This window comes from Neophocaena asiaeorientalis, unplaced genomic scaffold (assembly GCF_003031525.2).
Source record: "Neophocaena asiaeorientalis asiaeorientalis breed wild unplaced genomic scaffold, Neophocaena_asiaeorientalis_V1.1 scaffold143, whole genome shotgun sequence".
Taxonomy (NCBI): Eukaryota; Metazoa; Chordata; class Mammalia; order Artiodactyla; family Phocoenidae; genus Neophocaena; species Neophocaena asiaeorientalis.
This window is the reverse complement of record NW_020175536.1, coordinates 3,150,138-3,175,739: the sequence shown is the minus strand read 5'-3', so window position 1 is coordinate 3,175,739 and position 25,602 is coordinate 3,150,138. Positions and strand designations below refer to the sequence as shown.

The 25,602-nt window shown below is 38.2% G+C and overlaps 1 protein-coding gene across 2 annotated transcripts; it reads left to right on the top strand.

Annotated features, from left to right (window-relative positions):
* Positions 1-319: 319 nt before the first annotated feature.
* BKGD (beta-keto-L-gulonate decarboxylase) lies at positions 320-25,481 on the top strand. Of its 2 annotated transcripts, none has more exons than XM_024731298.1 (9): positions 320-502; positions 6,343-6,404; positions 13,433-13,531; positions 17,793-17,866; positions 18,050-18,151; positions 19,242-19,418; positions 20,862-21,011; positions 24,042-24,158; positions 25,090-25,481. In XM_024731298.1, exons 2-9 carry the CDS (start codon positions 6,350-6,352, stop codon positions 25,261-25,263), a joined length of 948 nt encoding a protein of 315 aa, XP_024587066.1. In that variant the 5' UTR covers positions 320-502; positions 6,343-6,349; the 3' UTR covers positions 25,264-25,481. The 2 variants fall into 2 exon arrangements, with proteins under 2 accessions (XP_024587066.1, XP_024587067.1); XM_024731299.1 differs by lacking the exon at positions 320-502 and adding an exon at positions 1,106-1,188.
* The last annotated feature ends 121 nt before the right edge of the window (positions 25,482-25,602 follow it).

Genomic DNA, 25,602 nt, shown 5'->3' with positions numbered 1-25,602 from the left:
GCTGGACCCCAATATGCCACGCAGGGGCCTGGGAAAAGCTACAAGAAGAAACCCTCCCCCGCCCACAAGGCCCGGAAGCCCCCGTCCTCTTTCCTACCCGTCGAGACGGCAGACAGCTTGCACCAACCAGCGCCGGCTCGGCATGGGCCTCAGCTGCGTACCAGATACCCGCCACCCCTCCCTAGGAAGTCCGCATTCAGCAACCTCCGGAAGCCCCCCTCACTCCAACAAGTTAAGAACCACCTACCTCCATTACCGCGCTGGAGAAAAGGATGGGCGGGCTGCGTGCCCCAGCTAATAGGGAGACCGAAGTCTCGCGATAACAACTTGACTCCAGGAAGAAGGTGAGAGGTGGGAAGTGGCGACCCGCGGGGCGCCATTTTGATCTCCGTGAGAGGAGGAGCGATTTCGAGAGGGCGGGGTCTGATCTCCCGGATCCAGAGGAGGCGGAGTTGACTGAGGCAAGATCGGGTTTCAGGTGTAGGCTTCCCTCACCGATTAGGTAAGTGGAGTAGACAAGAATGTTTCGGCAAACTACAAGTAATAAATTGTGGGGTCAGGTGAACGGAATGACTGTGAACTGCAAGGAAACAGGCACTCCACCTGCTTTGCTTCCAGTGGTCTCGCCTTGGTTGAGCTGTCCTCTGACTTCCCAAAATCTGATCTCGAGTGTGTGTGTGGGGGGGTGCGTGTGTGTACGGTGCCAGGTGTGTTTTGTCATATTATGTCTACTTTTGCCTTCAGAAATCTCCTCTGCGTTAACTTGTAAGACGATCATGCTTTGACCGAGACTCAAAATGTGTAACCTTTGTACTGGAAGCCAGTGTTACCCCGTAGTACATCCAGGTCCCCTATCCCCTTCGGACTTTTGTTAACTACTCTTCCACTCAGAGCTAAGTGTCAGCCTCCCAGGGGTTGGTTAACATATCACAGGAGATAGCAGCGGCGAATTTTTTTGTTTGTTTTCTCCCTTAGTTCCCTGAATGATTAATGAATGTTAAGATAAAAGTTTAAACTCGTTTAGTTTTGGTATTTTGGGGTTTTTTTTTCCCCACAGTAGTTACAAAAAGGAATGAGCTGGCTTGATTTGTCCACTTTCAGACCTCTTGTATCATATGAAAAAACCAGGAAAGCCATCTAGTCTTCATCTGTGGTTAGTGTCATCTTCGGATTGGACAGACCTGGAGGGTAATCTAGCCTCTTTACTCAATTTTGCTCTAAATGTTGAACAATTCCAGGCACAGACAGTCTAGTCTTCTAGGCATTATGAAGTACCGTTAGCTCCAGAACAGGGATTGCATGTCTTATTCACTGACATGTTCAATAACATGCCTGCCTATGTAATTTGTGAGTCTCAGGACGAAATGAAAATGCAGGGCCCCTTGTTCAAAACGCAGGGGGAAGGTGCCATTAAAGGTACTAAAATATAAGCGGTCTCCTTTCTTCTGTAGTACCTCTTTCCACTTGTCATGATGTTTTAATTAATAGCATTAATTTGCTATTATTAATTATTAATTATATTTTATTGATTTATTATTAATTAATAACTAACTATACTATTATTAATTAATAGCATTAATTTGCTATTTATTGTCACTCTAAGTAAAGAAAAATTGAGTTTAACTCATTAGCATGAGATTTACCACTCTATATTCTGCAATACCAGTTTTAAATACAAACATAAGAACACTTAGCTTGTACGCAGAATTACTGAAATTTCACAATTCATACTATGTAGGCATATGTATTTTGTTCTTACTAGAACACTGGATACTGCACAAAACTAGCACCCCTGTATTTATTTTACTTCTCCATGCGTGCACATTCTACCGACACTATGGAATCCAGGGAATTTGAGTCTCAATGAACTCCCTTAGACTGTGCATCCACCAGCATTCTACACTCACAGGACTTAAACGCTTTTTGTGAATGGGAAGCAAGAAGTGGTGGTGGACATGCACATAGACCCTCTCTCCTCTGATGCCAAGCATGTTCCATTGTCCTATCCATCTTAAAAGTTCAAATATAAAGTTAAGAATTTTTAAAAATATTTATTTTATTTATTTATTTGTCTGCACCAGGTCTTAGTTGCGGCATACAGGGTCTTCATTGTGGCATGCAGGCTCTTAGTTATGGCGTGCGGGATCTAGTTCCCTGACCAGGTATTGAACCTGGGCCCCCTGCATTGGGAGCGTGCAGTCTTAACCACTGGACCACCAGGGAAGTCCCTAAAGTTAAGAATTTAAAGATGGTGGCAATGGAGCATAAACCACGTGCTATTCTGAGCACATGGTCCTGTGTAACTTCACTAGTTGCACATCCATGGAGCCAGCCATGCCCCAGAGCCTTATGAGTCTGGAATATCATAAATGTTCAATAAAAACAACTAAGGCTGAACTGGTATCCATTGTATGCTAGGTACTTGGAAGACAAATATGAGAAATACAGTCCTATCTTCAAAGAGATCACAGTCTAAGGGACAGAAACAAAGCAAACAGATGACCACAGGTATACTGAGTGCTAGAAGGTTGCTCTTGTGAGCTGAATTGTATCATTCCCTCACCAGTTAATGGCAAGGTATAATGTGATGAGTTCTGGGTTTACAGTGGGCTAGATTTGGTTTTGAATTCTGTTTCTGCCACTTAATAGCTGAGTGATCTGGAGTAAATAATATATTCTCTCTGGCCTGTTTCCTCTTGTAAAATGACAAGGATAATATGTCGTTGTGTGAGGTTTTGAAGGAATGTCTGTAAAGTGTCTAACATACTGTTTGGTTTACAGAATGCAGTTTGTCAATAGTTGGTCCACCCCTTTAGGCATTGCCTCTGCAGCTCCATTTATACTTCTGCCTCCTATCTTCCATTCTTCCCTTCTCTAGACCCTACTTCTGGGCCACTGACTCCCAGCAGTGGAATCTGGAGAGTAAATGTTGTTTGCCTCCATGTGGCCCAAAATTGTCCTCCTAGAGCCACTCTGGATTTGTATTAGAACTTTTCTAACCCTTTTCTCTCATCACTCCAACTCTAACCTCCTCTTCCCTATCTCTCACTCACACAGAAACACACTTATACACAACACCATGCTGCCTTCTGGGCTTTTGGCTTGCATTTCTAAACCAGTTATTCAGGCTGTAGCCTCCTAGGGTTGGAATTTGTTTCTGTTTTGGTGGGGAAAGAAAACAAAAACCTGACCTTTGAAAGATAGTAAAGGGTGTAAAATTAGTGATGCAGGAGATGTAGATGGGCCGCAGGCTGAGCAGCTGAAATCTGTCCTGTGTGGGCAGCTACTCCCAGATAAGATAATGCCAGGAGCTGGGAGGAGCTGAGTCCCACCCAGAATAAAGATAAAGAGACCACAGATTTCTCATTCTCAAGGTCAAGGAGATCTTCCCAACTATACAGGTACAGAAAGGCTGGGGGTGTAGGGAAGGGAGGGGGCACCACCCCATAGTAGGTGATGTCAACCTTTCCGTAGGTCTCTGCATTAAGAGATGTGCGCACATACAGGGGAGAACCCCGAGTTATACCAAATACGGCCTCAGAGCCAGGCAAAGCAAGACATTGGCCAGAGGAAACCCGCAAGAAATGCCCCATGTAAGTGATTTAAACTACCACGAAGACGCAGCTCTCTTAGTCCACCCCTGTGTGTCTATTGACATGTACTTTTTTCCCTCCTAATAAACACTTTGCTTGTTTCACTACTTTCAGTCTTTTTGTTGAAATTAACTTTTACAAATAAGACAAGCCAGGGGCCTTGTCACTAGCCACTGGCCCTCGTGGTGTAGGGGCTAGGATTCAGTGCTCTCACTGCCATGGCTGCCATGGCCTGACTTCGCTGGGGAACAAGATCTTGCCTCAAGCCCCTGCAGGCCGAGGCCACCTGAGATCAGTAGGATTGTATTTAATTTAAACTTGAGTCTTTATTATTCCTACTGTAAGTAGAAATATCTAGAGTGCTTTTATTGTCTTCATTTTAAATAAACATGGTATTCACTGAGCAGATTTTCACAAGTTCTTAATTAGTACTTGCTGGTTTCTAATAAAGAAAATATAAGATGATGGGCCTTCCCTTGTGGTCCAGTGGTTAACACTCCATCCTTCCACTGCTGGGGGCACGGGTTCCACTCCTGGTCTGGGAACTAGGATTCTGCATGCCTCGCAGAGCAGCCAAAAAAAAAAAAAAGAAAGAAAAAGAAAGAAAGAAAATATAAGATGTCAACATTTAGAAAATCTAGGTGAAGCATATATGAGATTATTTGTACGTATTTTCTGTCCATCTGAAATTATTTCAGTAAAGTTAAAATGGCTCATTCCTAAACAGTTATAGCTTATTCAATTCAAAAATATATTTTCGGGAATTCCCTGGCAGTCCAATGGTTAGGACTCTGTGCTTCGCTTTCACTGCCGAGGGCCAGGGTTTGATCCCTGGTCAGGGAACTAATATCCTGCAAGCCGCGATGCACGGCCAAAAAAAAATAAAATATATTTGAGATCATCTAAATATGATTATATAGGGTTTTGGGCCCATTATCAACACTTTACATTTTCTTTGGGAGACCAAATTATGCATATTAAGTAAATAAAGGGTAATAAAGTATTATCTGATAAAGTACTAAAGAAATGTCAGTCTTAAATGTATGTTTGTGGAGGATGTGTTATTTGATATCATCAAAATTAGAAATCCAGTTTCTAAGAAAACTGAATCTTTGGAAAATTAAAAAAAAATTTTTTTGGAAGAGTATTTCAAGTGATGTTGAAGGACCATCTTTCACTTACTAAGTAATGGTACATCAGAGATTATTCACATTAACGAGGTATTTCATTAACAATTTTAATGAGAACTCCAACAGTGTTCTTAGAAACAGCCTTAAGAGTTTTGTCTTTATTCCTTGTTGTGATTGGCCTCCAGTGGGATTCCCCGCCCACCTCATATTACTTTCATTTGTTTGGGGTTTTTTGCCTGCATTTTATTTAACTCTCTCTGCTTGCACACCTCATCACCTGTACACTTGAGGTAAGATACTAATCTCTGTGCATATATGTCTACTTATTATAAAATATATTTAGCATATATTTTTTAAAAATCAAATTATAATTGGTTAGGTTATCAGAATAATTGGACATTGAAGCTGTTTACCAAGAAAATGTTTATTTGTAAATGAAATAATTTGAATTTCAAAAGCTAATAATTTGTAGGAGTTCCCATTTCTCTTAGTAATTTAAATTTTCTCTTGTAAAAGTGATAGTCTAAGAAACTGTTTAACTTTTAGCCTAAATGTCAAATATAGAATAGAAAACACAAATAAATGATCTATTATAGAAGTACCTGAGCATCCTGTACTGTTATCTACAACCATTTAAACACTTATTCATAAACCTTAATAACTACCTTTGCTTCAGGATCTATATTCCTTAAATCAACCATTAGAAAGCTGCATGTTCAATCCAGATACGTGACTGAAGAAAATGAATCATGTGCCCTCTTGGTTTGGTATTCCTCTTGTCTATTTTAAATGTCAGCTATTTAAGGTACTAGTATTAAAATAGGTTACTTGGACATTTCTCACTTGGAATATTAAACACAAGAAGTTATGGTTGCCTTTCTGTGACGACACCTAAATGCCCTTTTGCCCTCTTTATATAACTGAACTCTTTCATTTCCAGAGCAGCAGCTGTTCATGCTTGGTGCACTGCAATAATTAGCCTACAATTGCTTTATTTTGTACATCCTCGTGGAACCTCAAAACTCAGATTGGGACTTGAGCCCATGGGCTGAGACTTGACCCCAGCCCAAACTCAGTACTTTGAGATCTGTACTTTGAGATCACACAGTCAGGACTTAACGAAGCTCAGGTTCTTTATGTCTCATCACAGAAAGAATTCATTGAGAGACAAAGTGATAGGTAAGAAGTGGATTTTTTTAGAGAGACACACTCCATAGACAGAATGCGGTCCATCTCAAAAGGTGAGATGGCCTTGGGAGAAACACACTCCACAGAGTGTGGAACATCTCAGAAGGTGAGAGGCCCCGAAATATGGGGTAGTTAGTTTTTATGGACTGGGTAATTTCATAGGCTAACAAGTGGGAGGATTATTCCAGCTATTTGGGGGAAGGGGCAGAGAATTCCAGGAATTGGGCCACTGCCCACTTTTGGCCTTTTATGGTCATGGCACCTGTGGGTGTGTCATTTAGATGCTAATGCATTACAATGAGCATATAATGAGGCTCAAGTTCTACTGGAAGTCTGCCATCTTGGACCTAGTTGGTTCTAACTAATTTTTGCGTCCCCCAACAGCTATGTCATTCTTTTAAAGGTTGTGTCCTGCCCCCTTCCTGTTTCAGAAAGAAGATGTCTTGTGCTGAGTATTCTTTTCATGTGCCAAGTCTAGAGGAGCTTGTTGGAGGTAAATGCAATACTGAGTTTTTTAAATTATCCTAAGGAAAAAAATTTTTAAATAAAAACATTCTAAGATAAGCTTTATGCAATAGCACTTTCGATACAGAACTAATTTTCCTTTTCTGTATTTGTTCTGTACTGTTTTTATTGAGAGAGTCCAAAACTCTGCCCCTCAAAAAAAAATCTAAATTCACAATTCAAAGATTCTTGATGAGATAAGAACTTTACAGAATGAAAATGAATATGGTAATCCACGATTTAAATATGTGTGGTGCCCAAAGAGTTGTATAGTATTGCTTTATTAACTTTTTTTTAAACATCTTCATTGGAGTATAATTGCTTTACAGTGTTGTGTTAGCTTCTGCTGTATACCAACTGAATCAGCTATATGCAAACATATATCCCCATGTCCCCTCCCTCTTGCGTCTCCCTCCCACCTGCCTTATCCCACCCCTCTAGGTGCTCGCAAAACACCGAGCTAATCTCCCTGTGCCATGCAGCTGCTTCCCACTAGCTATCTATTTCACATCTGGTCCTGTATATATGTCAATGCTGCTGTTTACTTGGTCCCAGCTTACCCTTCCCCCTCCCCGTGTCCTCAAGTCCATTCTCTACATCTACGTCTTTATTCCTGTCCTGCCCCTAGGTTCTTCAGAACCTTTCTGCCCATTTTTGGATTGGGTTGTTTGTTTCTTTGATACTAAGCTGCATGAGCTGCTTGTATATTTTGGAGATTAATCTTTTGTCAGTTGCTTCGTTTGCAAGTACTTTCTCCGATTCTGAGTGTTCTCTTTGTCTTTTTTTATTGTTTGCTGTGCAAAAGCTTATAAATTTCATTAGATCCCATTTGTTTATTTTTGTTTTTATTTCCATTTCTCTAGGAGGTGGGTCAAAAAGGATCTTGCTGTGATTTATGTCATAGAGTGTTCTGCCTATGTTTTCCTCTAAGAGTTTGATAGTGTCTGGCCTTACATTTAGGTCTTTAATCCATTTTGAGTTTATTTTTGTGTATGGTGTTAGGGAGTGTTCTAATTTCATTCTTTTACATGTAGCTGTCCAGTTTTCCCAGCACCACTTATTGAAGAGGCTGTCTTTTCTCCACTGTATATTCTTGCCTCCTTTATCAAAGATAAGGTGACCATACATACATGGGTTTATCACTGGGCTTTCTATCCGGTTCCATTGATCTATATTTCTTTTTTTTGTGCCAGTATCATATTGTCTTGATTACTGTAGCTTTGTAGTATAGTCTGAAGTCAGGGAGCATGATTCCTCCAGCTCTGTTTTTCTTTCTCAATCTTGCTTTGGCTATTCAGGGCCCTTTATATTTCCATACAAATTGTGAACTTTTTTGTTCTACTACTGTGAAAAATGCCATTGGTAGTTTGATAGGGATTGCATTGAATCTGTAGATTGCTTTTGGTAGTAGAGTCATTTTCACAATGTTGATTCTTCCAATCCAAGAACATGGTATATCTCTCCATCTGTTTGTATCATCTTTAATTTCTTTCATCATTGTCTTATAGTTTTCTGCATACAGGTCTTTTGTTTCCTTAGGTAGGTTTATTCCTAGGTATTTTATTCTTTTTGTTGCAGTGGTAAATGTGAGTGTTTCTTTAATTTCTATTTCAGAGTTTTCATCATTAGTGTATAGGAATGAAAGATTTCTGTGCATTAATTTTGTACCCTGCTATTTTACCAATTTCATTGATTAGCTCTAGTAGTTTTCTGGTAGCATCTTTAGGATTCTCTATGTATAGTATCATGTCATCTGCAAACAGTGACAGTTTTACTTCTTCTTTTCTGATTTGGATTCCTTTTATTTCTTTTCTTCTCTGATTGCTGTAGCTAAAACTTCCAAAACTATGTTGAATAATATTGGTGAGAGTGGGCAAACTTGTCTTGTTCCTGATCTTAGAGGAAATGGCTTCAGTTTCCAAAAACCATGGTTTCACCATTGAGAACGATGTTGGCTGTGGCTTTGTCATATATGGCCTTTATTATGTTGAGATAGGTTCCTTCTATGCCTACTTTCTGGAGAGTGTTTAGCATAAATGGGTGTTGTTTGTCAAAAGCTTTTTCTGCATCTATTGAGATGATCATATGGTTTTTATCCTTCAGTTTGTTAATATGGTTAATATCACATTGATTGATTTGCGTATATTGAAGAATCTTTGCATTCCTGGGATAAACCCCATGTGATCATGGTGTATGATCCTTTTAATGTGCTGTTGGATTCTGTTTGCTAGTATTTTGTTGAGGATTCTTGCATCTATGTTCATTAGAGATATTGGCCTGTAATTTCTTTTGTTGTGACATCTTTCTTTGGTTTTGGTATCAGGGTGATGGTGGCCTTGTAGAATGAGTTTGGGAGTGTTCCTCCCTCTGCTATATTTTGGAAGAGTTTGAGAAGGATAGGTGTTAGCTCTTCTCTAAATGTTTGATAGAATTCGCCTGTGAAGCCATCTGGTCCAGGGCTTTTGTTTGTTGGAAGATTTTTAATCAGCTTCAATTTCAATGCTTGTGATTGGTCTGTTTATATTTTCTATTTCTTCCTGGTTCATATTTGGAAGGTTGTGCTTTTCTAAGAATTTGTCCATTTCTTTCAGGTTGTCCATTTTATTGGCATAGAGTAGCTTGTAGTAATCTCTCATGATCCTTTGTATTTCTGCAGTGTCAGTTGTTACTTCTCCGTTTTCATTTCTAATTCTGTTGATTTGAGTCTTCTCTCTTTTTTTCTTGATGAGTCAATTTTATTTCTTTTGTCAAAGAACCAGCTTTTAGTTTTATTGACCTTTGCTATTATTTCCTTCATTTATTTCTGATCTGATCTTTATAATTTCTTTCCTTCTGCTAACTTTGGGTGTTTTTTGTTCTTCTCTCTCTATTGCTTTAGGTGTAAGGTTAGGTTGTTTATTTGAGATTTTTCTTGTTTCCTGAGGTAGGATTGTATTCCTATAAACTTCCCTCTTAGAACTGTTTTTGCTGCATCGCATAGGTTTTGGATCATTGTGTTTTATCATTTGTTTCTAGGTACTTTTTGATTTCCTCTTTGATTTCTTCAGTGATCTCTTGGTTATTTGGTAGTGTATTGTTTAGCCTCCACATGTTTGTATTTTTTACAGTTTTTTTCCTGTAATTGGTATCTAGTCTCATAGCATTGTGGTTGGAAAAGATAGTTGATATGATTTCAATTTTCTTAAATTTACCAAGGCTTGATTTGTGACCCAAGATATGGTGTATACTGGAGAATGTTTCATGGGCACTTGAGATGAAAGTGTATTCTGTTGTTTTGGGATGGAATGTCCTATAAATATCAATTAAGTCCATCTTGTTTAATGTGTCATTTAAAGCTTGTGTTTCCTTATTTATTTTTATTTTGGATGATCTGTCCATTGGTGAAAGTGAGGTGTTAAAGTCCCCTACTATGATTGTGTTACTGGCAATTTCCCCTTTTATGGCTGTTAGTATTTGCCTTATGTATTGAGGTGCTCCTATGTTGGGTGCATAAATATTTACAATTGTTATATCTTCTTGTTGGATCCCTTGATCATTATGTAAGTGTCTTTCTTTATCTCTTGTAATAGTCTTTATTTTAAAGTCTATTTTGTCTGATATGAGAATTGCTACTCCAGCTTTCTTTTGATTTCCATTTGTATGGAATATCTTTTTCCATCCCCTCACTTTCAGTCTGTATGTGTCGCTAGGTCTGAAGTGGGTCTCTTGTAGACAGCATATGTACAGGTCTTGTATTCGTATCCATTTAGCCACTCTATGTCTTTTGGTTGGAGCATTTAATCCATTTACATTTAAGGTAATTATCAATATATATGTTCCTATTACCATTTTCTGAATTGTTTTGGGTTTGTTTTTGTAGGTCTTCTCCTTCTCTTGTGTTTCCTGCCTAGAGAAGTTCCTTTAGCATTTGTTGTAAAGCTGGTTCGGTGGTGAACTCTCTCAGCTTTTCCTTGTCTGTAAAGGTTTTAATTTCTCCATCAAATCTGGATGAGATCCTTGCTGGGTAGAGTAATCTTGGTTGTAGTTTTTCCCTCTCATCACTTTAAATATGTCCTGCCACTCCCTGCTGGCTTGCAGTTTCTGCTGAAAAATCAGCTGTTAACCTTATGGAGATTCCTGTGTATGTTATCTGTTGCTTTTCCCTTGCTGATTTCAATATTTTTTCTTTGTATTTAATTTTTGATAGTTTGATTAATGTGTGTCTCAGCGTGCTTCTCTTTGGGTTTACCCTGTATGGTACCCTCTGTTCTTCCTGGTCTTGATTCACTATTTCCTTTCCCATGTTAGGGAAGTTTTCGGTGATAATCTCTTCAAATATTTTCTCAGACCCTTCCTTTTTTCTCTTCTTCTTGTGGAATCCCTATAAGTAGAATGTTGGTGCATTTAATGTTGTCCCAGAGGTCTCTGAGACTGTCCTCAATTCTTTTCATTTTTTTTTTCTTTATTCTGCTCCCTGGTAATTATTTCTGCCATTTTATCTTCCAGCTCACTTATCTGTTCTTCTGCCTCAGTTATTCTGCTATTGATTCCTTCTAGAGTATTTTAAATTTCAGTTATTGTGTGGTTCATCACTGTTTGTTTGCTCTTTAGTTCTTCTAGATCCTTGTGAAATGTTTCTTGTATTTTCTCCATTCTGTTTCTGAGATTTTGGATCATCTTTACTATCATTACTCTGAATTCTTTTTCAGGTAGCTTGCCTATTTCATCTTCATTTATTTGGTCTTGGTGGTTTTTACCTTGCTCCTTCGTCTGTAACAAATTTTTTTGTCATTTCATTTTTTTTTTTTTTTTTGATGGGTGGTACTGTATTCCTGTCTTATTGGTTGTTTGGCCTGAGACGTCCAGCACTGGAGTTTACATGCAGTTGGATAGAGCTGGGTCTTGATGCCGATATGAAGATTTCCCAGAGGTGTCACTCCAATTGATATTCCATGGGGTCTGAGGTTCTGTGTTAGTCCAGCGGTTTGGACTCAGAGCTCCCACCAAAGGAGTTCGGGCCCGACCTCCGGCCTGGGAACCAAGATCCTGCAAGCTTTGTGGCGCAGTTAAAAAAAAAAAAAAAAAAGGGAAGAAAGAAAGAAAAAATGGAGCAGTACAATATGAAAGAATAAAAAATAAAATAAAATTAGAAAGATAAAAAATATGTTAGAAAAATAAAATAATTGAAACAACTGCAACAAGGTAAAATAACAGAAAAAAGAAAAATAAATAAAGGTGGGGGGGAACAAGCCAAAAGGAGAGATCACTAAGAAAGTATAAAGAATAAAATAAAATTAGAAAAATAAAAGATTAGGAAAAAATAAAAATATAAAAGAATCAACAACAATGAATCTACAAGGTAAAACAGAACCCCAATCTAAAAGAGGAAAAAAGAAAAGAAAAATTTAAAAAAGCCTTGGCTATAGGGGTAGAGTTTAGGCAGGGGGTGGAACTTAGGCAGAGGTGGGGTTTTGGGTGGGGTCGGACCTGGACGGGTGGGGGTGTGACATTTGAGCATGGGGCGGGGCCTAGGCAGGGTGATGTTCAAGCGTGGGGCGGGGCCTCTGCTTAGAACCTGGGCAGAAGGGGAGAGGCAGCACGTCGAAAGGAGGCCCTCTGGAGTGTGGAGTTCTGGAGTTTGGAAGCAGGGCCCTGAGTGAGGGTGTGTGGGTGGGGTTCAGGCCCAACACATTGGAGGGGGTCTCAGAGGGGGTCTCTGAGTGTAGAGGTGGGGCCCTGGGTGGGGGTGTAGGGGTGGGACTTAGGCTCTGCATGGTAGGGGTGAGGCTTAGGCTCTGCATGGCAGGAGAGAGGCTCCAAGGGCAGAGGATTAGGCCCTGGAGCCCAACAGGCTCCCTGGTGCCTAAGAGGACAGGGAAAGCATTGGCCCCGTTCCCTTCCGTTCGTTTGTGCCCCTCCCTCACTGTCTCCCCCACGGTCTCCCCCGTCACTGCTGGATCCCTAACCATGACTGGGTCCCACTGGGCGTAGTAACTCCTTCCCTCCGCTGGCCACCCCTCAGGGGTGCCAGTCCCATAGGTCCAGCCTTTACTTTTGCTCCCCCTTCCCTCCCTCTCACTCCCTCAAGATCCACACAGCTAGAGGGGGCCTAGCTGGGCAGAGGATCAGGCCTGGGATCTAAATAGGTTCCTGGGGGTCCGAGTGGGTAGGGGAAACCTGGCCATGCTCACTTTTGATCCTCTGCCCTCCCAGTGGTTCCCCAATTTCCCCCTTCGTGTGTGGGATCCCTTCCCCTCCCCCAGCCGCCCAAGAGGTGCCCACTGTCTGACCTGTTAGAACCCTAGATTAGCTGCCTGTCTTTGAAATACATGAGTCATATAACACTGGACTCTCAACCACTGCGCCACCAGGGAAGCCCCATGTCTTACTTCTTTTGCTCAACATTTTTTCTGTAAGCATTAATGAAGGTGTTGCATGTAATTGCTTACTTTCTAGCAGTTTAAATATTTACATTTCAATACTTGGAATCCTCTCCCTAAAAGAAACGTAGTCCTCACCTGAGTGCAGTGTTTATCGTCAGTGGTTTCTAATCACTGCAGTTTACAGTGTTATTTATGGAAGTATTTATGTACCTTAATATATGTATTTTGTGATTATGTATCCAGTTTCTGATTGTATTCATTAATAAGACCATTTCCCCCTCCTTTTGTTTGTTTGTTTGGCTGTGCTTCACAGCATGTGGGGCGCACCCCCTGCAGTGGAAGTGCTGAGTCTTAACTGCTGGACCGTCAAGGAAGTCCCTTATCCCCCTCCTTTTAAGTTACACAAGTTTAGGGACTTCCTGGCTGTCCAGCAGTTAAGACTCCATGCTTCCACTGCAGGGGGCGCAGGTTCCGTCCCTGGTCAGGGAACTAAGATTCCACATGCCATGTAGCGCATCCAAAAAATAAAAGTAAAAAAATAGTAAATTACACAAGTTTAGTTTGGAAGTATGACACACAAAACAGTTGAGGGAAGACTTGATATGTGATGACAAATTTCTACCTAATGTTTAACCCTTTTCCTTGTCTTTATTAGTTCTGCAGAAGGGGCTAAGGGATAACTTTGCTGATGTCCAGGTCTCTGTAGTTGATTGCCCTAATTTGACCAAGGAGCCATTTACCTTTCCCGTAAAAGGTAAGCAATATCTCCAAAGGATATTTCCCCAACTTTTAGATTAAATTGTGCTTAATTTCTGTGTTTTCTAACATTGGACAAATTTCATTTTATACCCTTGTAGAAAAATATGGTGTTTTATGTACTTTTGTAGCTTTCACAGGTTATATAATAGATATTCAATAGGCTAGAATCCTGAATATCACATGAGAGTTTTGTTTTTAATCATTCAAGTGACTGTTATGGAAACTTACTGTAATTTTTATTTATTTATTTATTTATTCATTCATTCATTCATTCAAGACCGGAAGGGATCTTAAAAGCCTTGTATTTATTTGAATCATCTATTAAATACTAATATCCCGTCAACAAATTTGTCAAGTGATTATCCAGCCAGTGTTTAAAGTGAGAAGGGAAATTAATATTGATGCTGAAACTCAGCCTCTGTGCAGCACTGCCGAATTGTATCTCAGAGACGAGAGTTTTGGGTGAAGTAGAAAAGAATACTTTTATTGCTTTGCCAGGCAAAGGGGGCCACAGAGGCCTAATGCCCTCAAAACTGTCCCATACTCGGGGAGGGGGGTTGTGGAGAGTCTTACAGTCAAGGGGAGGGACTTCTCATAAGGATCAGAGTGCTTGCAAGGCTTGCATTCCTTCAGTCTAAGGATCGTCTCAGGTGGTCCCACCATCTATGGTTCTCTAGGTTATTGAACTGTAACCTTCTCTCTGGAATGAAGAATGTTTCATCAAGTAGTTAACATCTTCCATGTGGTGGGGGTTTTAGTTCTGCAGAAGAGCTCAAAGATATATTTATGTATATCTGGTGAGGAGGAACCAGGACCCTGCCCCAAGGCTACACTATTGTTCCTTAACTGCTCCTCCCTTGTCTCTTCATCCCCTCCCTTCCCTGATTAGCAACTGTTTGAACTTGCCCTTTGGAACTCAGGGAAGGTCACAGAAGCTGAATGAAGCCTATTTCCTACCAACAAAAAAACAGGGGACACCAAAAGACTTTTGTGCCCAGGAGCCCCACAGGGTCCTGCTCAGTTTCTTTTCTTTTTTTTTTTTTTCATTTTATTTATTTTTTTATACAGCAGGTTCTTATTAGTTATCCATTTTATACATATTAGTGTATATATGCCAATCCTAATCTCCCAATTCATCACACCACCACCACCACCACCACCACTGTCCCCCACCGCCCCCCCTACCCCCGCACCACCACTTTTCCCTCCTTGGTGTCCAAACGTTTGTGCTCTACATCTGTGTCTCTATTTCTGCCCTGCAAACAGGTTCATCTGTACCATTCAGTTTCAATATTAAGTAAATATAGTTTGTCAGACAGTATGATGGATATCTATATTTGATGTCTTAATTTTTATAATAACACTGCAAGGTAAGTACTAGCCCCAGTTTATAGATGAGAAAACTGAAGCTGAAGAGAGGCTAAGTAATCTCAGTGTGAATCATAATCGGGATTCAAATCCAGATCTGTCTGCTTCCAAAGTCCAACATTCTCTTATTATACCCTACTGTGATGAGGAATTTGGAGAGAAACAGTCACATTTACTCACTCTTTTATTATGTAATTGACATCTTTATTAAAAAGCAGTTTTATGTAGAAATCCTGGACTCTAGTTCTTTCTCTGCCACTTAAGGTTTCATTACCCTGGGTAAGCCAATTAATGTATCTGGGCTTCAGATACATTAAAATGGGGGTGGGGGGAGTGGGATTTGGGTTAAATGTTCTTTTTGGGTCTTTCTAGTTCAAACAGTCTTTGATTTTAAGTAGACCTGTAAATTCTAGAAGTTTTATGTATGAGATGGCAATATCTCTTCACACCTTAAAAGCATTTATCATAATACTTTTTTTTTGTTTTATGTTTTGGTTTTTTTGGCGCCAAGGCATGTGGGCTCTTAGCTCCCCCACCAGGGATTGAACCCGCACCCCCTGCATTGGAAGGCAAAGTCTTAACCACTGGACTGCCAGGGAAGTCCCTATCATAATACTTTTTTATAGCTATGTTTCTTCCGATTATAAGGGTAATATATTTTACCCCAAAATAAATAATTGATTAAATAATTAAAATAAAAACCAGAAAACACAGAAGAGTACAAGGAAAAATAGTTAATCTTAATTTTGTCACCCAAAGGGTTGGTTTGAAAAAGAGTTTTCTAGGTTCTTGTCAATAATTTGTAAGTCTTTAAATTACATACTAAGGAAGCCAGATATGTATGCATATGTTACATATATGATCTTTCATAAACATATTTAGGTACTTTCTACATGAACTGGTCTTGTTACTAGTGATCTTGGCGTGTTTACTAGTATTATTTCGTCGTTTTACCCGAAAACCAGGTTCACTTCTTGGTGGGTGTTGAGCCAATAGACCCAACCAAAGCACTAGAGAAGGAAGGACTTATTGTCACTTGCAGCAAGTAAGGAGAACACTGGGGGATCTTTCCCAAAGCAGTGTCTTCCTGGCAGCAAAACTGGGAAGTTTTAAGCTAAGAGTACATGCATATTCATGACGGGGCTTGAGCAGAGGAGAATTCAGCATAGAATTGGGGCAAAGGTCTACAGAGTCCAAGCTTTAGTTGACTGAAGTCTGGAGGGTCAACATCATCATTCCATCTTCCACCTGGGTGGGGGCCTTAGTTCCTACAGAACTCCAAGATTTATTATTATTTATATCCCTTGAGGAGGAAGTAGGACTCTGCTTTATCACTGCACTATTGTTTCACTGCCTTTTTTCTGTTCCTGCATTCCTTTGTTCCCTTAATATCATTAATTGCTGAGACCTGTTCAAGGGCAAGCATTGTGGCCAGGCTTAGATCACAAAATGGCTTAGGCCAAAATGAGTTCTCTTATGTCAAGAAAACCATTCCTGGTTCTCTTTCTCCAGGGCCTCCTACCCTATCTGCTTACAGTCTCTCTACACATTTCATACTGGTTGGCCACTGCTGCCTGATATTATTTCTCCTCTTGGTTCTCCTCTCTCCTTGGTTCTTTGCCTCTTCTTCCTTGGTGCCTTTCCTTCCTCCATGATGTTCTTTCTTCTTCATTTTTACTGGCTCCTTTCTCTTTCTGGCAGGCTCTTAAATTTTGATCTTTCCAGAATTCTTTCCTCATCCTCTCATTCTGTCCAATCTCTCTGGCTTTTCCATCTACTCCTGTGGTTTTAATTCTGCTCGGATACAACAACTTTAAAATCTGTGTATCTCACCTAGCTTTCTCTTTTTCTTAGCTATAGGTCAATAATTACAATTCATTCCTTCACCGTAGTTGCCTATTCTCCTTTCTTTGTTCTTTTTCTTAATTTCCTCATCTGTTTTTAGCTCATTACTTGTCTTTTCCCTGGACTACTAAAATGGTCCTAATGGCTTCTGTAAACTTTAATGTTACTATCATTTATGAGTCTTACAAGTAAGTAATTTCTGCCGATCCCATGGAAAACATTTCCAAAATCCCTAATTATAAATGGAACCTCACAGAATTCTGTACATGTGTCCTCTGCATAGCTGAATTGAGCAATTATATCTACATTTATTATGGAATGATGTTAGTATAAAATTTATAAGACTACTTTTTCTCAGATAAAAGGTAATGATTTTCCACCTTACATTAACAACAAAAAAATGTGCCTTTTCCGAAACAGTGTCTAGCTGTACCTGTGACGTTTAATTAAAACTGTAAGTAGAAAGTTCCTAGCATCTGAAGTTACCTAAAATTACTTGTCATTTTTATTAACAACCTTGGAACAAACAACTCTAACAAGAGGACTTCTCAATATGGATTTTTAAAAGAAGTAATATTTTACCAAAATATTTTAAATTAAAATATAATTTTAGCTAAAACCCTCCCTCCCCCAAAAGAAAGATTTTTAAAGGAATAAGTCATTATAGACTAATTCTAGAAACCTCATCCAATCCAAACATTGGCTCCAGTTCTAGCCCTTGCCCTATCATCAACTTTCTTTTTTTTTATTATTAATTTTTACTGGAGTATAGTTGCTTTACAGTGTTGTGTATCATCAACTTACGATTGCCTTTATGCTAACTAACTATATCAAGTCATGCTTGGTTATGACAGTATTAGAAACACAGGAAGTTAGCATAGGACAGGGATCCTAGCTACTTACATTTTCCAACCCCTGCTATTTGTAAAACTATGAACTGAAAAGTTATATACTCTTAATAAATTAATGTCTTCTGGCATTTTATACTTAAATTTAGATGTTTGCTTATTTTTAAGATGGCTTGTTTTATTTATTTTTTTTAGGTATCTGTGGGAAAACTAGAATTGCAGAAGTAGGAGGTGTGCCTTACTTATTGCCTCTTATAAATAAAAAAAAAGTAAGTTTCTTTTACTTTTCACATTCACATGAAGATTATGAAAATTGGGTTGATTCCTATTTTTATTATTAGAAGGTCCATTGACCAATTTGACAAGGAAATGTTAATGGATGTAGTAATAAAAAGTAAACCTGGGAATTTATATAAGTAAGATTTAAATAATATGCGTTTCCTCTTGTATAGGTTTATGATCTAAATAAAATCGCAAAAGAAATCCAGCTTCCTGGAGCTTTTGTTCTTGGAGCAGGAGCAGGCCCATTTCAGACTCTTGGATTCAATTCTGAGGTCAGCATATATATAATTATTTTACTTTATTGATTTGACAGTTTGGCTTTTTCCTTTTACTGCCCTATCAGAAATCTTGTCTTCTGAATGAATTGTAAGTGGTTGATGTCATACCTCTCTACAGATTTGTTACTGTTTGATACAATTTGGAGTATAGCACATGCTCCAATTAGTCCAACTGAAATGGAGCACTCATCTCTAATTTAGATTTTCTTATGGCACACACTCAGTATTTGAGGAGTCCATCGAAGGTCCTACTGTGATTTGCTGAGGACTCTGGACTGTGAAAGATTTCAGTCCTTACACATCAGAGGATTCCTAACTTCTCTATGATCTTTGCTGGTATAAGGGCAGCTTTCAATCAGAAGATGAATGAAATATTTAATGATCTAATCAACTCCCTCTTTCAGACCAAATTGCAGGGACCTACCCCAGTAGTATGATTATTGTTTACAAAAGGTAATATCTATCACTATGTATGTTAACACATTTCCAACATAAAAACATCACTGTTTCTTCGCATCTCACGAACAGGAGAATAACCTGCTCAGTCTGCCCATTCTCTCACAGCCTCTTACATCTGTGACTGTTGGTCAATAATCATACAAGTCCTTTTACAGAAACATTAATATAATTTGCCTAGTGTTCAAGACAGAAAAAGTTTAAAATTTAAGTGAGAAATTTTAAGGGCGTCTCTGGCGGTCCAGTGGTTAGGACGCGGCGCAGCACTTTCACTGCCAAGGGCCCGGGTTCGATCCCTGGCCAGGGAACTAAGTAAGTAAGTAGGTAAGTAGGTAGGTAAGTAAGTAAATAAGTAAGTAATAAAATGAGAAATTTTGATGCAAATGTCACAATCTTATAGAAACACTATAATACTGTAAACATTTTCTAAAATTTTTTTTTCAGTTTCTTTGATATTTGTAAATCTTTAACATTTTGAATCTGACATTAAATATTTTATTTTTCATGTTTTATTATTAGATCTTGAAATAAAATGTCTTAAAGTCTAGGATAAAATATTTTGTTACATTATTCAAGATCTTCTCTTTTACTAGGCTTGACTAATTACCTTATTTACTTTTCTTTTCAGTTTATGCCAGTTGTTCAAACAGAAAGTGAACACAAACCTCCTGTGAATGGAAGTTACTTTGCTCATGTTAACTCTGCAGATGGAGGGTGCCTACTTGAGAAATACAGTGAGAAATATCATGATTTTGGGTTTGCATTACTGGCTAATCTTTTTGCCAGTGAAGGCCAACCTGGAAAGGTGATTTTGTTCTAAAAATGCAGTATTCTCCAAGAGTTCTCAGATAGCTAAAAATTTGCATGCTTATTGCTACTACTGTAGTTTTCTTAAGAAAATCCAAAGCTACCTAAGTCCCAAACCTCTTTAAATAACCCAGTTATGAAAGATTCAGAAAGTACTACCGGCAGAGTGAAAGCCTCATTTAAAACTAAGGTTAAGAATAATACTTTGGGCTTCCCTGGTGGCGCAGTGGTTAAGAACCCACCTGCCAATGCAGAGGACATGGGTTCGAGCCCTGGTCTGGGAAGATCCCACATGCCACGGAACAACTAAGCCCATGCGCCACAACTACTGAAGCCAGCACGCCTACAGCCCACGCTCTGCAACAAGGAAGCGATCGCAACGAGAAGGCCTAGCACCGCAACAAAGAGCAGCCTCCGCTCTCCTCAACTAGAGGAAGCCCGCACGCAGCAACAAAGACACACGCAAACAAAAATTTTAAAAAGAAAAAAAAAATAATACTTAGTAAGCAATAGCTTTTTTTCCAAGGAACTAAAATAGGATGTTCCTGTGGGGAGTGAGTTAGTCAAATAGATGAACCATGCAGCTAAAGTAGATAATGTCTACCTATATAGTTAGTATATATGTAACTTACTCATTTCAGACTGATCAGACATTGATTGAGATAGAAATGATGGGAGCAAAAAGTTATAGAAGAGGTGAGGAGAATTAATGCCTCACTTCATATTTACTTCCTGTTAGTACAAAACAAAAGGATGATTTCATGTTCCAAAATTGTAATGATGGTTGCACAACTCTATACATATACTGAAACCCATTGAATTGTACACTTGAAACAGGTGGATTGTATGGTATGTGAATTATATCCCCCATAAAGCTGTTATTTTTTTTTAAAGATGACTTCAGTTTTAGCTGTTGTGAGAACTCCCAGACCTTGTAGAGATAACTACTTCAGCCACTTTGGGAAATGAGATAGTGAAGCAAAAATACCTAATAAAGTGGAGGTAACAGAAGTCCAGATTTTTAAAGGAAATGAGAAAACATAATCATTTCTCCTCCCTGCAGTTATCAGAAGTTAATCCCTTTAAACCAAAGGATTCTCAGTCTTTTACCACCTTGACATATAAGAATCTCTAGAGTTCAGTGTAGAATTTGGCTATAAATTTATAAAATTTAGCTATAACTCTCTTTCTCAGTCCAAGAAAGCACGGATACGACATTATTAGAGTAAATGATACATAATTCATATATATATATATATAATACTATATATATTATTAAGACTTAGAGGATTGAGACACTTCTGCTCATATCTGGGTGCTCGTAGCAAACAAGTGAATATTTGCTTAATGGCACTGAATTATATAATGTTTCACTTGGGTAGTTATTTACATAATATTTTGCAGCTTAGAACAATGGTATGTATATTTATGTCCTCTCTAGGTCATTGAGGTGAAAGCCAAAAGAAGAACTGGAAAACTTAACTTTGTGACTTGTATGAGACAGACTCTTGAAAAACATTATGGAGATAAGCCTGTAGGAATGGGAGGTACTTTCGTGATTCAGAAGGGAAAAGTGAAGACTCATATTATGGTAAAGGCCTGTGTGTGTGTGTGTGTGTGTGTGTGTTTGCGCACGCGCGCGTGCATTAGAGGCGTGTGTGTGTGTGTGTGTGTGTGTGTGTGTGTGTGTGTGTGTGTGTGTGTGTTTGCGCACGTGCGCGTGCATGTGCTTAAGATCGTAGGATTTTTTTAAATATACATTGAGAATTTAACCTTTTTAAAAAATATTTATTTATTTTTTGGTTGCATTGGGTCTTAGTTGTGGCACGTTTAGTGCGGTATGCCGGCTTCTTAGTGGACTTCTTAGTTGCAGCATGCCAACTCTTAGTTGCAACATGCATACAGGATCTAGTTCCCTGACCAGGGATTGAACTTGGGCCTCCTGCATTGGGAGCACGGAGTCTTACCCAGTGGACCACCAGGGAAGACCTGAGAATTTAACTTTTAAAGACACCCTGAACAAATCCTTTTACTGTGATCATATTGCTTTCAAATTTAAATGACAAACAATACTGTAAAGCAACTTGTATGATAATGTCCAGCTGGAGTCCTTTTTTCATATTAATATATTAGAACTTTCTTCTCAATTTGTATTAAAGATTGAGATAGATGTGAGTATAAGCCTTAGAAACTGATTATTTTCATTGCTAGAACACCTATATAGACTTTGCTATTAAGATGGTTGTGGTTTTAGGGAAAGAACTCACGAAAATTATTATCTTATGGGCTAACTATAATAAGTTTATAAGACATTAATGACAGAATACTATATGAAGACAGACCAGGTCATCTAGGACTTTTAAAATAATTTTTGGTCGGTGAGTGAACAAATAAATGAATGAAGTGTAAAAGTGTTATAACTTAATGTCCTTTTTGTTTTAACAATGAAGCCATTAGAAAATGTATTGTTTTGATGTTTTTTATCCTGATAATTTTAAATGGCAAGCCAGCTGATTCTGCATAGAAAGACACAACATTTGTGAAACTACTTTTCCAATTCACGACAAAATTTTAGCTAAATCTATTTGTAAATACCAAAGGATTATAGGATTTCTTAAAATTCAAGTAAACAATACTTTATTATTAACTACAGTTACCATGATGTGCATTAGCTCTCTAGAACTTATTCACCTTATAACTGGAAGCTTGTACCCTTTGATCAACATTTCCCCATTTCCCCCACCCCCTCATCCTCTGGCAACCACCATTATACTGTTTCTCTAAGTTGGACTTCTTTAGATTCCACATATAAATGATATCATGCAATATTTGACTGTGACTAGCTTATTTCACTTAGTGTTGTATAATGTCCTCCAAGTTCATCTATATTGTTACAAATGGCAGGATTTCCTCCTTCTTTTATGCCTGAATAATATTTCATATACATATCACAACTAAAAAGATACAGATAACAATTTCTTTATCCATTCATCTGTTGATGGACACTTAGGTTGTTTCCCAATCTTGGCTAATGTGAATAATGCCACAGTGAACATAGGAGTGCAGATATCTCTTCAAGGTAGTGATTTCATTTCCTTTGGATATATACCCAGCAGAATTGCTGGATCATATGGTGGTTTTATTTTTAATTTTTTGAGGAACCTCCGTAATGGTCATGCCGGTTTACATTCCCACTAGCGGTGTACAGGTGTTCTCTTTTCTCCACATCCTCACCAACACTTTTCATCTCTTGTCTTTTTGAGAACAGCCATCTGCACTAGAGTGAGTGATATCTCATGGCTTTGATTTACATTTACCTAATGAATAGTGATGTTGAGTGCTTTTGCATATACCTGTTGGCCATTTGTATGTCTTCTTTGGAAAAATGTCTAATTCAGTCCTTTGATCATTTTTTAATTGGGCTTTTTTTTTTGCTATTGAATTCCTTATATATTTTGGATATTAACCCCTTATCAGATATATGGTTTGTAAATATTTTCTCTCATTCCGTAGGCTGCCTTTTTCATTTTGTTGACTGTTTCCTTTGCTGTGCAGAAGCTTTTTAGTTTGACGTAGTCCCACCTGTTTATTTTTCCTTTTATTACCTGTACTTTTGATGTCATATCCAAAAAGTCAAATTCAATGTCATGAAACTTCCCTCCTATGTTTTCTTCTAAGAGTCTTTGCAGTTTTAGCTCTTATATTTAGGTGTCTGATCCATTTTTAGTTAATTTTTGTATATGATATAAAGTAAGGGTCTAACTTAATTTTTTTACACGTGGATATCCAGTTTTCCCAGCACTATTTGTTAAAAAGACAGCCGTTTCTCCATTGAATGGTCATGGCATCCTTGTGAGAAACCATTTGACCATATATGCAAGGGTTTACTTCTGGGATCTCTATTCTATTCCATTGATCTGTATGCCTGTCGTTATGCTAATATCACACTATTTCGATTACTGTAGCTTTGTAGCAAGTCTGATATCAATAAGTGTGAGACCTCCAACTTCCTTCTTCTTTTTCAAGATTGTTTTGGCTGTTTGGGGTCCCTTGAGATTCCGTATGAATTTTAGGGTGGATTTTTGTATTTCTGCAAAAACGTCATTGGGATTTTGACAGGGAATGCAGTGAATCTTTAGATTGCTTTTGATAGTATTGACATGTTAACAATATTAAGTTGTCCAATCCATGAACACAAGATGTCTTTCCACTTACTGGAGTCTTTTAAAATTCGTTTCAGCAATGCTTTGTACTTTTCAGTGTACAAGTCTTTTGCCTCCTTAAGTTTATTCCTAAGTCTGTTATTCTGTTTGATGCTCCTACCCCACTTTCAATGTCTTCCTTTTTTTTCATTTACCAGTATAAATAATGACGTTTAAGACTGGGATGAGGATATACTCATAGGAAAACTGAGAGACTCCTTTATTTATTCATTCATATCTTTTAGTGTGTACGCATTGATTGGTGGTCCTTTTGAAAACTAGGGTATATAACTTCTCTTGGTGCCAAAAATAACAATAGAATGTATAAGAAGGCTTAAAGGTTTTAAGAATGAAATTATATATAAATTTTTAGCTCAATAATATTCGATGTTTACTTGTTTAATGTCCTTTTATTGTAGCCAGCAGAATTTTCTTCCTGCCCATTGAACTCTGATGAAGATGTGAATAAATGGTTACGTTTTTATGAGATGAAGGCTCCTTTGGTTTGTCTGCCAGTTTTTATCTCCAGAGACCCAGTAAGTCTATGTCTGTCTTTTACATTGCAATAATGCTTGATTTTTAGAATATTCTTTTAGAATTAGGCACTTTTTGTGTTCTTATTTAAGAACTAGAGTAGTCTGTAGAATTGTCTTGAAAGGTAAGGGAGCAAGTGTCTGACCACCTATGATTTAGGCAGAGCAGATTTTACCTTTGGAGAATTGAAGGCACAGGCATTTAAATAACACCCAAAGTCACATTATTAAATAGTAGAATCAGGACAGGATTCAGGTCTCCTATCATCTTATTTGCTGTTTTATATACTGTTCATTATATTCTAATATTCTACCCTAGAAAAATAATATAGACTAATTTAAAGCAAATATCTACCAAAATACTGACTATATCTTTTGATCCAGTGATTACATATCTAGGAATTTATCATTAAATATATGCTTATGTGCATAAAATGACTAGTTAAAAGGGTTATTCATGACAGCATTGCTGTAATAGCAGAAGAGCTGTAAATAATCTAATGTCAGTTGGAAAGTGGTATGCACATACAGTAGAATACCATAGATATAAAAGAATTAGGCAGCTCTTTTATGTTCTGATATACAAAAATCTGAAAGCTATAGTTAAATGAAGAAGAGCAACATACAGCACAGTAGGTGCAGAGTACTACCATACAAGTAATAAATTAAAAATAATTCTTTTGGAAGGATATAGAAGAAGCTGCTTACTTTGGTTGCCTTCTAGGAAAGGAAGTGAGGGCAGGAGATGGAAAGATACGTTTTACTGAATGTATGCTTTTGCACCCTCTGAATTTTGAATCATGTGACTGTATTACCTACCAAAAAATAAAAATAAAAATTATTGTAACATAAATTAAAAAGGTCTCCCATCCCCTTAAACAAGTTCTATGCAAAATAATTGGAATACTAACAGATAGCTTCTCTGTTGTCCTAGGGGTTTGATTTGCGGTTGGAGCACACTCATTGTTTTAGTCATCACGGAGAAGGTGGACACTACCATTATGACACCACCCCAGATATAGTGGAATATCTTGGGTACTTCTTACCTGCAGAGTTTCTCTATCGCATTGATCAACCAACAGAGACCCATTCATTTGGGCGAGATTAAATCAACTGATTACTCGTTTGACTGATTAACTCATTAATTGATACTAATATAAAGCCTAATAGAAATGATCTCACTACTTAATAAGCCCTATTTTTTTTGGCCTTTGAAATGAAAGGTATGTCGACACTGTGCTCTGTATTACTTCACAGCTCTATCGGAAAGGGATTATTGGGAACAAAGACACATGATGGAGATGTTCTTCATTCTTTTTATTCTAAAAATCATTATATTCAGTTTTTCAAGTTAGTCTTACAACTGCTAAGTGGATGTTTCTGGGTATTAGAAAAATCAGTGCTGGAAATGTTGATAGTTGCTAAACCTTTCTACTGAATTTTTATA

Bases quoted from the DNA above. Each gene is read 5' to 3' on its own strand.
- BKGD (XM_024731298.1), top strand. From the start codon at position 6,350: ATGTCTTGTGCTGAGTATTCTTTTCATGTGCCAAGTCTAGAGGAGCTT. The intron at 17,867-18,049 runs GTAAGTTTCTTT...CCTCTTGTATAG, and splicing joins CTCTTATAAATAAAAAAAAA to GTTTATGATCTAAATAAAAT. The intron at 21,012-24,041 runs GTAAAGGCCTGT...CTTTTATTGTAG, and splicing joins AAGTGAAGACTCATATTATG to CCAGCAGAATTTTCTTCCTG.